At 40.6% G+C, this 15,343-nt stretch overlaps 3 protein-coding genes across 3 annotated transcripts; all 3 read left to right on the top strand.

Annotated features, from left to right (window-relative positions):
* Positions 1-2,906: 2,906 nt before the first annotated feature.
* Positions 2,907-4,730, top strand: LOC142969614 (chemerin-like receptor 1). Its single transcript, XM_076109603.1, has one exon. The coding sequence runs from the start codon at positions 2,910-2,912 to the stop codon at positions 4,011-4,013; it is 1,104 nt and encodes a 367-aa protein (XP_075965718.1). The 5' UTR covers positions 2,907-2,909; the 3' UTR covers positions 4,014-4,730.
* Positions 4,731-7,242: 2,512 nt separating this feature from the next.
* On the top strand, positions 7,243-9,063 carry LOC142969600 (chemerin-like receptor 1). Its single transcript, XM_076109581.1, has one exon. It carries the CDS (start codon positions 7,243-7,245, stop codon positions 8,344-8,346), a length of 1,104 nt encoding a protein of 367 aa, XP_075965696.1. The 3' UTR covers positions 8,347-9,063.
* A 5,173-nt stretch (positions 9,064-14,236) lies between these two features.
* On the top strand, positions 14,237-15,343 carry LOC142969599 (chemerin-like receptor 1). The gene has a single exon (XM_076109580.1). The coding sequence runs from the start codon at positions 14,237-14,239 to the stop codon at positions 15,341-15,343; it is 1,107 nt and encodes a 368-aa protein (XP_075965695.1).

Here is a 15,343-nt window from a genome sequence, read left to right as displayed (position 1 = left end):
CAGCTGTAGCTTCATCTGTCCACATTTTTTATTTTATTTTTTCTAATGGTGTAGCCAGTTTAATTAACTGGGTGTATGTAGGCAGCAGGAGCAGGGAAATATGATGCGATTGTACAAAGTGGGGGCGGGGGAGGGCTTTTTTCTGCAACCAGGAATATTTGTGTAAACATGGTCCAGTGCATTGTTTCCTCTGGTGGAGATGTGGACATGCCGGTGGAATTTAGTTAAACAGATCTTAGGTTTGTTTGATTAAAATCACCAGCTATAATGATAATACCATCTGCTTGTTTTGTCATGTGTCTGCGTTTGAGCACCAAGCCGCATTGATGGAACACAGTCCGCCTCCCCTCTTCTTACCAGAGTCTAGCGTTCTGTCGGTGCAGTATACAGTCCGCCAGTCAAGTACAATAGTTGGTTTCGAAAGACTATTAAGAGACTAAGTCTATTCACCATTTACAATAAAAACGAATTGGACTCTTCCGGTGTCTCATTTAACCTGAGCGCGCATCCAGTACCTGGTAACCTGCATACGTCTTATAGTGTCCTGATTGGGGAATAGTCTGCAGGTAAATTGGTTTGTTAAAATCTGATGTGTATGCTCTTCCTCTATGGGGTCACAAAACAAAAATAACAATACAGGTAAATTATATTGTATAGGATGTTTTATGTCATGGTGTCAGTATATGATTATCATTAGCAGTAGTAAAGTGATGCCAACTGTTTGTGGAAACATTTTGTAGTTCCTCAAATTTGTATGACCACGCAAGCAAACTGCTGTGACATTGATTGACGTAGAAACAGGATGGGCCAAGACTTGTGCAGCTGCCCTGATATGAACTAAATAATCTGTCCGGAAAAGATGTAATCTCACCTGTTACTTTCAGGTTTTACAGAAACAGTCCTCAGTCAATGCAAATCAGCACCGACAAGATGCTGCTCAGTGTAATGTCAGAATCAGAATCAGCTTTATTGGCCATGTATGCGAACGCAAGGAATTTGACTCCGGTATTCACTTTGCTCTCAACGTTTCAGTCGGCACACACATGTCCTCACAAAGACTGATGTAGGATGTCACAGTGTCAGTGAGCTCATCCAGGTCTGCAGCAGCCTCAGAAACACTCCAATCAGTGCAGACAAAGCCGGACTGTAACTCCAGCTTTGCCTCGTTGGTCCATCTCCTCAGAGTCTTGACCACAGGCTTTGCAGATTTTATTATGACAGTGTAGCAGTGGTCCAGTGTGTTTTTGTCCCTGGTGCATACACTTAATACGTTTTCTGTATTTAGGCAGTTATTTGCTGAGGTTTGCTCTGTTAAAGTCCCCAAGAACAATGAGCAGGCAGTCTGGATGTTTATGCTCCATGTTGGTCTGCTCAGCAGGTGTTGGGATGTAAACACCGACCAGGATGAATGAGGAACACTCCCGCGGTGAATAGAATGGTTTACAGTCTATGAAGAGGGTTTCTAAGTGAGGGCTGCATGATTCCTTCAACACTGTGACATCCGTACACCAACCTTCGTTAATATAGAAGCAGATTCCGCCTCCCCTCGTTTTTACCGATAGTGCCGTTACGCGGTCCGTTCGGAGGAGTTGGAAGCCCGGCAGAGGCAGTGCGCTGTCCGGGATGTGCTCACCAAGCCAGGTTTCGGTGAAATAGGGCGGCGGATCTAATGTACAATACTGAAGTTGTTCATATAAATGAACACATTTTTGTTTTCTAGCAATTGGGGAAACTTTTAATTGCTCTACACTTGTAGTTTCAAATATAAGTCTTTACAAGAGATGTAAATAAAAAAAAAAATTAAAAAATTGGGTGCGTGCAGGCTGTAGACCTAGTTCCTCCTCGACGTGGGCGTTGTCATGACAGACGTCACATTTCTCCCCAAAGACTTAAATGTGTGAGGTTTCACAGGTTCATTACTTCTGTCACGGATTCACCTTTGAGCAACATCTTTGAGAAAGGTATCTTTTCTTCTTAGAATTTTATGTTTTTTTGCGAGATTAAACTAACAAGGTTGTTAAAAGGAAATATGACACTAAAAAAGTCTGATTTGTGGTATTGAGACCTCTAACCCTTTATGTAAATAATAAGATAATAAGGCATTAGAATGAATTGAAGGCGAAACCGCTTCTATCAGAGTGCTTTGTGCTTTTGTGGGTCATTGATGATTTTTTTAAAAGAAAACAGAGTTAGTTAAACGAATTGCTTTTGGTCATAAAATATGTTCCTCTTTGAAGTGTGCCTCAATGTTGATTATTCTGGAGCAACGGCCAGTTCATTTTGGTAGAATAATATATAAACAAAATAACACTTACTGTCAAACGAGGTTCAGGGTCAGAAGTAGCAGAAAGATGACACTTATTGAGTTCAAGGTCTTACAGTTGTAGAAAAGGGAACTGTTTTGGTTTTTAGTTGACATCGCAGATCTTTCGTGAGACAGAAGTTTTTCCCAATCTGGTTCTGGTTCGGGCTTTTGGAGAATAAACCAATAACTGCACAGATGCGATATAAAATGTTTTAATTTCAAAGATTTGATGAATGCTGATTTATTTTGAGATGAATACTTACATCTTGCTGTTCATTAAATGAGAGACAGGATCAGCAACACGGTATAAAACAGGATTATCTGCATCCGCAAAGGTGGATTTCACACTCAGACAAATGGTGAGCAGAACCCCTGTGGCACACCTTTGGTAAAAGACAAGTATTCAGATTTAGCTGTGCCTTCCTTCTCAGACGTACAATAATGTTTATGAATAATAATGAAATTTAAAAAAAATTGTGTTTTGTCAAAGAGTTGTCTATTGTATCATTATATAATTTCAGACTGTTATTGATAAGGTAAAAAAGGAAAAATGTTTATATTGTTTCTTTATGTTGCCATCGTAGGGCTCAAAACACTGATGAAGATGAATACTACCCCTTCCTATCACATCAGTACAACAGATGTATCTGGAAATAATGGCTCTACATATATTGATAAGTATGCTGAGCTGAGAAAGTCTCTCCACATCATGTCTCTTGTTATTTACTGCCTGGCCTTTGTTCTTGGTGTGCTCGGGAATGGAGTGGTTATCTGGGTGACCGGCTTCAAGATGAAGAAAACAGTTAACTCAGTTTGGTTCCTCAACCTCGCCGTGGCCGACTTCCTCTTCACAGCGTTTCTGCCCCTGACTGTGACCTACGCAGCTTTGAATTTCCACTGGCCTTTTGGCAAGTTCATGTGCAAACTGAACAGCACAATAAGCCTTCTGAACATCTTTGCCAGTGTCTACATTCTGGTGGTGATCAGTGTGGACAGATGTGTGTCTGTGGTGTGGCCCATCTGGGCCCAGAACCACCGAAATGTACGCAAGGCATCCTGTGTGAGTCTGGGTGTTTGGGTGCTGGCTCTGATTCTCAGCACTCCATACTTCGTCTTCAGGGACACTGGGCCGTCATATTTCGATGAAGAAGTCATCAACTGCTTCAACAACTTTGCTCTTTCTGATGACTACGAAACTCCATCTGTGAATCAGCTGCGACTGCTTCGTCATCAGGCCATGACCATCACCCGCTTCCTGCTGGGATTTGTTGTCCCCTTCACCGTCATTGTCTCCTGTTATGCTGTGATAATCCATCGCATCAGAAGAAACCGCACTCTGGCCAGCCACTCAAGTCGCCCCTTTAAGATCATCGCTGCAGTTATCACTATTTTCTTCCTGTGCTGGGCTCCTTATCATATCATGACTTTAATAGAGATGGTGAATTTCCTACCGGCTTATCGAAGTGTAACATTAAACCATGTCACCACTATTGGAATCCCTATAAGCAGCGGCTTGGCCTTTCTCAACAGCTGCCTGAACCCACTGCTGTACGTGTTCATGGGACAAGATTTCAAGGATAAAGTCCGCAAATCCATCCTGAATGTTTTGGAGACTGCCTTCCAGGAAGAGGATTCTGGCTCTCACACTGGCTCACAGTCAGTGGACACCAGTCAGAGCAAAGAGATAATAATTAATACTGAAGTATAAGGTTTCCCATGATATGAAGAAACCAATTCTGAAACTGTACATAGCAAATAATCTTGACACAAATATAAATGTATATATCAAATTACTTTTTTTGCTTTTTTCGAACCCTCAAGACGAGTTGTAAAGATGCCTTCAGTCTGTACCATGATGGAGCGAAAGGGGATTTCCTGTACAAAAGAACCCAGCAGTGGTTTCACAATAGGTGTGAACCATTTGACCATTTCCTTGCCCGTGTGAGACAAAAAAAGAGAACATGCAAACAAGTCCAAGTTGCTTTTATCTCCACCATTTTAGAGTGTAGCTATTCTATTTTTAAATGTTGCTAATTTGGCCTGTATGATTATTGTTGCCGGACAAATTACCCATAAATGTATATTTATTGTAGTGTATTGAGCACCTGGATGCCATCGATGTACTTGTTGCTTTCCCTGTACTGACTGCTGGCTTGATAAACATTTGTATTTATTTAATTACTGTTAGGACAGGCTAATATAGTCGAATCAAAAATGATGACTTAACTGTCAGACAACACAGAACCAAAGAAAAATGAAATGGTCACTGATTCAATATGTGGGTATGAATATTGCGATGTAGCAACCTGTCTTTAAAAGCTTAATGTATTTGATTAGATGTTTATTTGAATAAAAAATGATGATTGTTTTTGTAATTTCTCTTGCTATTACGATTTTCTATTATTAAAATATGATTTGCACTTCACTGTTTTCCCCCTGTGATGTCTAATCACAACATCATTTTATAAAAGATTCTGCTTTGAATCAGGATATACTTTTTGTTGTTGATAGTCTTTCTATTATTACAGACTTGCTTCATTGTATTAATTGACCAGCAGAGGGAACTGTTATACGTATTTAAGTGGAGGCCTGGGTCAAAAGGAGTTCTCCACACAACATCCAGTAATGTGCTGCAGAGTCAGATGCTTCTCAGACCAAGGACAGCAAACTTTAGAGAGAAATAAAGACTGCAGCACAAAAATGGATTTTTCCCCTTCAATTGTGCAAACTGATTTGTTGCACAGTTATAGTTATTGTTAATGATCTCAATTGGGTAAATGTTATGATACATTTGTTTATTTTATTAGTGAAATAGTTTCTACACATTGAGGAAAAACTCATACTGTTGCGTATTTATTGGATGTTTGACTCATAATGAATCCTGCCAGAAGTGTTTGGGAGAATGTTTTGTGCTTGTTCAAACTAAGAAAGTATTTTCTAAACTAAAGATATCATATGCACGTCATATGTGTCTCCAAATGTCAGCGGTAATCTGATAAAGAGTGAAAACGGATGCTGACAGGGAGGAAACCACCATAGATAACCCAGACATGTGCAATTAACTTAATGCTAACATTGATAAAATAACAGTAAATGATGTATTCTCTTTTGCTTGCAGAGATGGATTTGCATAGGCAGTATATGTGCGCAATGCATGTTCAAACATGGGTTCAAACAGTAACACGGAGCTATTACTCTCTACTTCAAGCAATTTTGACCTCAATCCACATCAACACATAGTCGTCGAACAACCAACAATTTAAGCATTCGGTTGTTTGGTTACTTTTTGATTTCTCTTCTGGAGTGCCCCGAAGGACAGAGACTCTATTACATAGCATTTGAACAAGGCAAACAAGTCATAGCAAGAAATTGGTTTGTTAAAATCTGATGTGTATGCTCTTCCTCTATGGGGTCACAAAACAAAAATAACAATACAGGTAAATTATATTGTATAGGATGTTTTATGTCATGGTGTCAGTATATGATTATCATTAGCAGTAGTAAAGTGATGCCAACTGTTTGTGGAAACATTTTGTAGTTTCTCAAATTTATATGAGCATGCAAGCAAACTGCTGTGACATTGATTGACGTAGAAACAGGATGGGCCAAGACTTGTGCAGCTGCCCTGATATGAACTAAATAATCTGTCCGGAAAAGATGTAATCTCACCTGTTACTTTCAGGTTTTACAGAAACAGTCCTCAGTCAATGCAAATCAGCACTGACAAGATGCTGCTCAGTGTAATGTAGTACTATACTGGAGTTCTTTATATAAATGAAGACACATTTTTGTTTTAGCAATTGTGAAAACTTTTAATTGCACAACACTTATAGTTTTTTAAAGAAAAAATAAATAAAAAAATGGGTGCGCGCAGGCTGTAGTTCCTCCTCGACGTGGGCGTTGATGTGGCTGACGTCACGTTTCTCCCCAAAGACTTAAATGTGTGAGGTTTCACAGGTTTATTACTTCTGTCACGGATTCAACTTTGAGCAACTGGACATCTTTGAGAAAGGTATCATTTCTTCTTAGAATTTCATGTTTTTCGTGAGATTAAACCATGACACTAAAAAAGTCTGATTTGTGGTATTGAGACCTCTAACCCTTTATGTAAATAATAAGATAATAAGGCATTAGAATGAATTGAAGGCGAAACCGCTTCTATCAGAGTGCTTTGTGCTTTTGCGGGTCATTGATGATTTTTTTTAAAGAAAACACAGTTAGTTAAACGAATTGCTGTTGGTCATAAAATATGTTCCTCTTTGAAGTGTGCCTCAATGTTGATTATTCTGGAGCAACGGCCAGTTCATTTTGGTAGAATAATATATAAACAAAATAACACTTACTGTCAAACGAGGTTCAGGGTCAGAAGTAGCAGAAAGATGACACTTATTGAGTTCAAGCTCTTACAGTGTAGAAAAGGGAACTGTTTTGGTTTTTAGTTGAAATCGCAGATCATTCGATGAGACAGCAGTTTTTCCCAATCTGGTTCTGGTTCGGGCTTTTGGAGAATAAACCAATAACTGCACAGATGCGATATGAAATGTTTTAATTTCAAAGATTTTTTGAATGCTGATTTATTTTGAGATGAATACTTGCATCTTGCTGTTCATTAAATGAGAGACAGGATCAGCAACACGGTATAAAACAGGATTATCTGCATCCGCAAAGGTGGATTTCACACTCAGACAAATGGTGAGCAGAACCCCTGTGGCACACCTTTGGTAAAAGACAAGTATTCAGATTTAGCTGTGCCTTCCTTCTCAGACGTACAATAATGTTTATGAATAATAATGAAATTTAAAAAAAATTGTGTTTTGTCAAAGAGTTGTCTATTGTATCATTATATAATTTCAGACTGTTATTGATAAGGTAAAAAAGGAAAAATGTTTATATTGTTTCTTTATGTTGCCATTGTAGGGCTCAAAACACTGATGAAGATGAATACTACCCCTTCCTATCACAACAGTACAACAGATGTATCTGGAAATAATGACTCTACATATATTGATGAGTATGCTGAGCTGAGAAAGTCTCTCCACATCATGATTCTTGTTATTTACTCCCTGGCCTTTGTTCTTGGTGTGCTCGGGAATGGAGTGGTTATCTGGGTGACCGGCTTCAAGATGAAGAAAACAGTTAACTCAGTTTGGTTCCTCAACCTCGCCGTGGCCGACTTCCTCTTCACAGCGTTTCTGCCCCTGAGTGTGACCTACGTAGCTTTGAATTTCCACTGGCCTTTTGGCAAGTTCATGTGCAAACTGAACAGCACAATAAGATTTCTGAACATCTTTGCCAGTGTCTACATTCTGGTGGTGATCAGTGTGGACAGATGTGTGTCTGTGGTGTGGCCCGTCTGGGCCCGGAACCACCGAAGTGTACGCAAGGCATCCTGTGTGAGTCTGGGTGTTTGGGTGCTGGCTCTGATTCTCAGCACTCCATACTTCATCTTCAGGGACACTGGGCCGTCATATTTCGATGAAGACGTCATCAACTGCTTCAACAACTTTGCTCTTTCTGATGACTACGAAACTCCATCTGTGAATCAGCTGCGACTGCTTCGTCATCAGGCCATGACCATCACCCGCTTCCTGCTGGGATTTGTTGTCCCCTTCCCCGTCATTGTCTCCTGTTATGCTGTGATAATCCATCGCATCAGAAGAAACCGCACTCTGGCCAGCCACTCAAGTCGCCCCTTTAAGATCATCGCTGCAGTTATCACTATTTTCATCCTGAGCTGGGCTCCTTATCACATCATGACTTTAATAGAGATAGTGAATTTCCTACCGGCTTATCAAAGTGAGACATTAAACCATGTCACCACTATTGGAATCCCTATAGGCAGCGGCTTGGTCTTTCTCAACAGTTGCCTGAACCCACTGCTGTACGTGTTCATGGGCCAAGATTTCAAGGATAAAGTCGGCAAATCCATCCCGAATGTTTTGGAGACTGCCTTCCAGGAAGAGGATTCTGGCTCTCACACTGGCTCACAGTCAGTGGACACCAGTCAGAGCAAAGAGATAATAATTAATACTGAAGTATAAGGTTTCCCATGATATGAAGAAACCAATTCTGAAACTGTACATAGCAAATAATCTTGACACAAATATAAATGTATATATCAAATTACTTTTTTTGCTTTTTTCGAACCCTCAAGACGAGTTGTAAAGATGCCTTCAGTCTGTACCATGATGGAGCGAAAGGGGATTTCCTGTACAAAAGAACCCAGCAGTGGTTTCACAATAGGTGTGAACCATTTGACCATTTCCTTGCCCGTGTGAGACAAAAAAAGAGAACATGCAAACAAGTCCAAGTTGCTTTTATCTCCACCATTTTAGAGTGTAGCTATTCTATTTTTAAATGTTGCTAATTTGGCCTGTATGATTATTGTTGCCGGACAAATTACCCATAAATGTTTATTTATTGCAGTGTATTGAGCACCTGGATGCCATCGATGTACTTGTTGCTTTCCCTGTACTGACTGCTGGCTTGATAAACATTTGTATTTATTTAATTACTGTTCGGACAGGCTAATATAGTCGAATCAAAAATGATGACTTAACTGTCAGACAACACAGAACCAAAGAAAAATGAAATGGTCACTGATTCAATATGTGGGTATGAATATTGTGATGTAGCAACCTGTCTTTAAAAGCTTAATGTATTTGATTAGATGTTTATTTGAATAAAAAATTATGGTTGTTTTTGTAATTTCTCTTGCTATTACGATTTTCTATTATTAAAATATGATTTGCACTTCACTGTTTTCCCCCTGTGATGTCTAATCACAACATCATTTTATAAAAGATTCTGCTTTGAATAGATACATGATATACTTTTTGTTGTTGATAGTCTTTCTATTATTACAGACTTGCTTCATTGTATTAATTGACCAGCAGAGGGAACTGTTATACATATTTAAGTGGAGGCCTGGGTCAAAAGGAGTTCTCCACACAACATCCAGTAATGTGCTGCAGAGTCAGATGCTTCTCAGACCAAGGACAGCAAACTTTAGAGAGAAATAAAGACTGCAGCACAAAAATGGATTTTTCGCCTTCAATTGTGCAAACTGATTTGTTGCACAGTTATAGATATTGTTAATGATCTCAATTGGGTAAATGTTATGATACATTTGTTTATTTTATTAGTGAAATAGTTTGTACACAACCTCCCCAGTCGATATTTACTGTGTATTACATTTTGTGTAAGGTTATAATACATGGGACATATTTTCTGTTGAGATAAAACCAGCCTCCCCTGCCCACCTGTCCATGTCTAGCCCGAGGGGCTGCTGTGGCAGGAGGAGTGAGGAGTCCACTGCCTGGAAAAAATCGACAATTCTATCCCAGTCTCCATCAGTCCGCATGTCGATGTGTCCATGGGCAAGATTCTGAATCCCAAATGGCTACCCAAGGCTGTTCCATCAGCTTGAATGTGTGAATGAGCATTGAGTTTAGATCCTGATGGGCAGGTTGGCACCTTGTGTGGCATCCTATGCCATCAATTTGTGAATGGGTAAATGTTTACATGTAGGTTACAAGGCTATTTTATTGTCATTGTACAACAGGGTGGAAATGCAGATTGCAGTCCCATTTTGCTACACAACAAAACACAAACACCCACAAAACAAACCTCTATGTGGAGGGTGAAGGATGTATTAAGGAGTCTCAGAGCCAGAGGAAAGAAGCTGTTCTGAAGTCTGCTGGTACGGCAGCTGATACCTCTGTATCTCTTGCTAGATGGCAGCAGGGTGAAAAGGTTGTGGCTGGGGTGGGTTCTGTCTTTTAATATAATTAGTGCTCTTTGCTCCTCTATACCAATACCACTGAGGCTCAGTTGATGGGTGCCAATAATGTTCAGGGTGGATTTAATGACCCGCTGTAGAGCCCTCCTGTCCTGTGATGTACACATCCCGCCAGTTTGTAATGTTTCCAGTCGGGATGCTTTCTATCACTCCTCTGTAAAAGTAAACAAGTGTTCAACACTAGAGTGGAGGAGGTGCTGGGGTCTGTTTGTGAGGAAGTCTAATTACCAGTTGCAGAGTGAGGTACTCGAGCCCAGAGTGCTAAGTGAAGCCAATCAGTTTCATGGGGGAGATTGTGTTAAAGGCTGAGCTGAAATCAACAAACAACATTCTGATGTAAGTCTTGTTATTTTCCAGATGAGTGATGGATGAGTGGAGAGCAGTGGAGAAAGCATCCTCTGTGGATCCGTTGGCTCTGTATGAAAACTGGTGAGGATCCAGGCTGGGTGGGAAGTTGTTTCGGATGTGCTGGAGAATCAGTTTCTCAAAGCACTTCATCAGAATGGGGGTGAGTGCCACAGGGCGATAGTTATTCAGACTGGACACTGCAGACTTTTTAGGTACAGGAAAGATGGTGGCTGTCTTGAAGCAGGTGGGAACACTCTCTTGTGGCAGTGTTGAAAAGAAATGATACCTTTCTCAAAGATGTCCAGTTGCTCAAAGGTGAATCCGTGGCAGAAGTAATGAACCTGTGAAACCTCACAGATTTAAGTCTTTGGGGAGAAACGTGACGTCAGCCACACCAACGCCCACGTCGAGGAGGAACTACAGCCTGCGCGCACCCATTTTTTTTTTTTTTTTCTTTTTTAATTTAAAAAACTATAAGTGTTGTGCAATTAAAAGTTTTCACAATTGCTAAAACATAAATGTGTCTTCATTTATATAAAGAACTCCAGTATAGTACTACATTACACTGAGCAGCATCTTGTCAGTGCTGATTTGCATTGACTGAGGACTGTTTCTGTATGTCCTGAAAGTAACAGGTGAGATTACATCTTACAATAGTCTTTCAACATAGTGATATGTTGAAAATGTCAGTGATGACATCAGTTATCTGGTTGGCACATGTTCTTCGTACACAACTATGTTGTCAGGCCCAGCAGCTTTACTCATATTCACTCTCATCAGGTTGTTCTATTGCTTTTGTGATCACCACATCATCAACACATATATGTTGATGTATATTCTCCAGATTGATGACATTTTCCTGGGTGGAGGCATCCCTGAACATGTGCCAGTCTCAACTTTCAAAAATTTTTTCTAATGGTGTAGCCAGTTTAATTAACTGGGTGTATGTAGGCAGCAGGAGCAGGGAAATGTGATGCGATTGTACAAAGTGGGGGCGGGGGAGGGCTTTTTTCTGCAACCAGGAATATTTGTGTAAACATGGTCCAGTGCATTGTTTCCTCTGGTGGAGATGTGGACATGCCGGTGGAATTTAGTTAAACAGATCTTAGGTTTGTTTGATTAAAATCACCAGCTATAATGATAATACCATCTGCTTGTTTTGTCATGTGTCTGCGTTTGAGCACCAAGCCGCATTGATGGAACACAGTCCGCCTCCCCTCTTCTTACCAGAGTCTAGCGTTCTGTCGGTGCAGTATACAGTCCGCCAGTCAAGTACAATAGTTGGTTTCGAAAGACTATTAAGAGACTAAGTCTATTCACCATTTACAATAAAAACGAATTGGACTCTTCCGGTGTCTCATTTAACCTGAGCGCGCATCCAGTACCTGGTAACCTGCATACGTCTTATAGTGTCCTGATTGGGGAATAGTCTGCAGGTAAATTGGTTTGTTAAAATCTGATGTGTATGCTCTTCCTCTATGGGGTCACAAAATAAAAATAACAATACAGGTAAATTATATTGTATAGGATGTTTTATGTCATGGTGTCAGTATATGGTTATCATTAGCAGTAGTAAAGTGATGCCAACTGTTTGTGGAAACATTTTGTAGTTCCTCAAATTTGTATGACCACGCAAGCAAACCACTGTGACATTGATTGGCGTAGAAACAGGATGGACCAAGACTTGTGCAGCTGCCCTGATATGAACTAAATAATCTGTCCGGAAAAGATGTAATCTCACCTGTTACTTTCAGGTTTTACAGAAACAGTCCTCAGTCAATGCAAATCAGCACCGACAAGATGCTGCTCAGTGTAATGTCAGAATCAGAATCAGCTTTATTGGCCATGTATGCGAACGCAAGGAATTTGACTCCGGTATTCACTTTGCTCTCAACGTTTTAGTCGGCACACACATGTCCTCACAAAGACTGATGTAGGATGTCACAGTGTCAGTGAGCTCATCCAGGTCTGCAGCAGCCTCAGAAACACTCCAATCAGTGCAGACAAAGCCGGACTGTAACTCCAGCTTTGCCTCGTTGGTCCATCTCCTCACAGTCTTGACCACAGGCTTTGCAGATTTTATTATGACAGTGTAGCAGTGGTCCAGTGTGTTTTTGTCCCTGGTGCATACACTTAATACGTTTTCTGTATTTAGGCAGTTATTTGCTGAGGTTTGCTCTGTTAAAGTCCCCAAGAACAATGAGCAGGCAGTCTGGATGTTTATGCTCCATGTTGGTCTGCTCAGCAGGTGTTGGGATGTAAACACCGACCAGGATGAATGAGGAACACTCCCGCGGTGAATAGAATGGTTTACAGTCTATGAAGAGGGTTTCTAAGTGAGGGCTGCATGATTCCTTCAACACTGTGACATCCGTACACCAACCTTCGTTAATATAGAAGCAGATTCCGCCTCCCCTCGTTTTTACCGATAGTGCCGTTACGCGGTCCGTTCGGAGGAGTTGGAAGCCCGGCAGAGGCAGTGCGCTGTCCGGGATGTGCTCACCAAGCCAGGTTTCGGTGAAACACAGGGCAGCGGATCTAATGTACAATACTGAAGTTGTTCATATAAATGAACACATTTTTGTTTTCTAGCAATTGGGGAAACTTTTAATTGCTCTACACTTGTAGTTTCAAATATAAGTCTTTACAAGAGATGTAAATTTAAAAAAATAATAAAAAATTGGGTGCGTGCAGGCTGTAGACCTAGTTCCTCCTCGACGTGGGCGTTGGTGTGACAGACGTCACATTTCTCCCCAAAGACTTAAATGTGTGAGGTTTCACAGGTTCATTACTTCTGTCACGGATTCACCTTTGAGCAACATCTTTGAGAAAGGTATCTTTTCTTCTTAGAATTTTATGTTATTTTGCGAGATTAAACTAACAAGGTTGTTAAAAGGAAATATGACTCTAAAAAAATGTGATTTGTGGTATTGAGACCTCTAACCCTTTATGTAAATAATAAGATAATAAGGCATTAGAATGAATTGAAGGCAAAACCGCTTCTATCAGAGTGCTTTGTGCTTTTGTGGGTCATTGATGATTTTTTAAAAAGAAAACAGAGTTAGTTAAACGAATTGCTTTTGGTCATAAAATATGTTCCTCTTTGAAGTGTGCCTCAATGTTGATTATTCTGGAGCAACGGCCAGTTCATTTTGGTAGAATAATATATAAACAAAATAACACTTACTGTCAAACGAGGTTCAGGGTCAGAAGTAGCAGAAAGATGACACTTATTGAGTTCAAGGTCTTACAGTTGTAGAAAAGGGAACTGTTTTAGTTTTTAGTTGACATCGCAGATCATTCAATGAGACAGCAGTTTTTCCCAATCTGGTTCTGGTTCGGGCTTTTGGAGAATAAACCAATAACTGCACAGATGCGATATGAAATGTTTTAATTTCAAAGATTTGATGAATGCTGATTTATTTTGAGATGAATACTTACATCTTGCTGTTCATTAAATGAGAGACAGGATCAGCAACACGGTATAAAACAGGATTATCTGCATCCGCAAAGGTGGATTTCACACTCAGACAAATGGTGAGCAGAACCCCTGTGGCACACCTTTGGTAAAAGACAAGTATTCAGATTTAGCTGTGCCTTCCTTCTCAGACGTACAATAATGTTTATGAATAATAATGAAATTTAAAAAAAATTGTGTTTTGTCAAAGAGTTGTCTATTGTATCATTATATAATTTCAGACTGTTATTGATAAGGTAAAAAAGGAAAAATGTTTATATTGTTTCTTTATGTTGCCATTGTAGGGCTCAAAACACTGATGAAGATGAATACTACCCCTTCCTATCACATCAGTACAACAGATGTATCTGGAAATAATGGCTCTACACATATTGATAAGTATGCTGAGCTGAGAAAGTCTCTCAACATCTTGTCTCTCATTATTTACTGCCTGGCCTTTGTTCTTGGTGTGCTCGGGAATGGAGTGGTTATCTGGGTGACCGGCTTCAAGATGAAGAAAACAGTTAACTCAGTTTGGTTCCTCAACCTCGCCGTGGCCGACTTCCTCTTCACAGCGTTTCTGCCCCTGAGTGTGACCTACACAGCTTTGAATTTCCACTGGCCTTTTGGCAAGTTCATGTGCAAACTGAACAGCACAATAAGCTTTCTGAACATGTTTGCCAGTGTCTACATTCTGGTGGTGATCAGTGTGGACAGATGTGTGTCTGTGGTGTGGCCCATCTGGGCCCAGAACCACCGAAATGTACGCAAGGCATCCTGTATGAGTCTGGGTGTTTGGGTGCTGGCTCTGATTCTCAGCACTCCATTCTTCGTCTTCAGGGACACTGGGCCGTCATATGACAATGAAGACATCATCAACTGCTTCAACAACTTTGCTCTTTCTGATGACTATGAAACTCCATCTGTGAATCAGCTGCGACTGCTTCGTCATCAGGCCATGACCATCACCCGCTTCCTGCTGGGATTTGTTGTCCCCTTCACCGTCATTGTCTCCTGTTATGCTGTGATAATCCATCGTCTCAGAAGAAACCGCACTCTGGCCAGCCACTCAAGTCGCCCCTTTAAGATCATCGCTGCAGTTATCACTATTTTCTTCCTGTGCTGGGCTCCTTATCACATCATGGCTTTAATTGAGTTGGTGAATCACATGGCTAATTATGCAAGTGAGACATTATACCATGTCACCACTATTGGAGTCCCTATAGCAACCAGCTTGGCCTTTCTCAACAGTTGCCTGAACCCACTGCTGTACGTGTTCATGGGACAAGATTTCAAGGATAAAGTCCGCAAATCCATCCTGAATGTTTTGGAGACTGCCTTCCAGGAAGAGGTTTCTCGCTCTTATACCTACACAAACTCAATGGTCACCAGTCGGAGCAAAGAAAAGTCTGTTTCTGATGCCGAGGTATAA

Source organism: Anarhichas minor, unplaced genomic scaffold (genome assembly GCF_050575085.1).
Source record: "Anarhichas minor isolate MPS153535 unplaced genomic scaffold, ASM5057508v1 ptg000041l, whole genome shotgun sequence".
NCBI lineage: Eukaryota > Metazoa > Chordata > Actinopteri > Perciformes > Anarhichadidae > Anarhichas > Anarhichas minor.
This window is presented reverse-complemented; position numbering and strand designations above follow the sequence as displayed.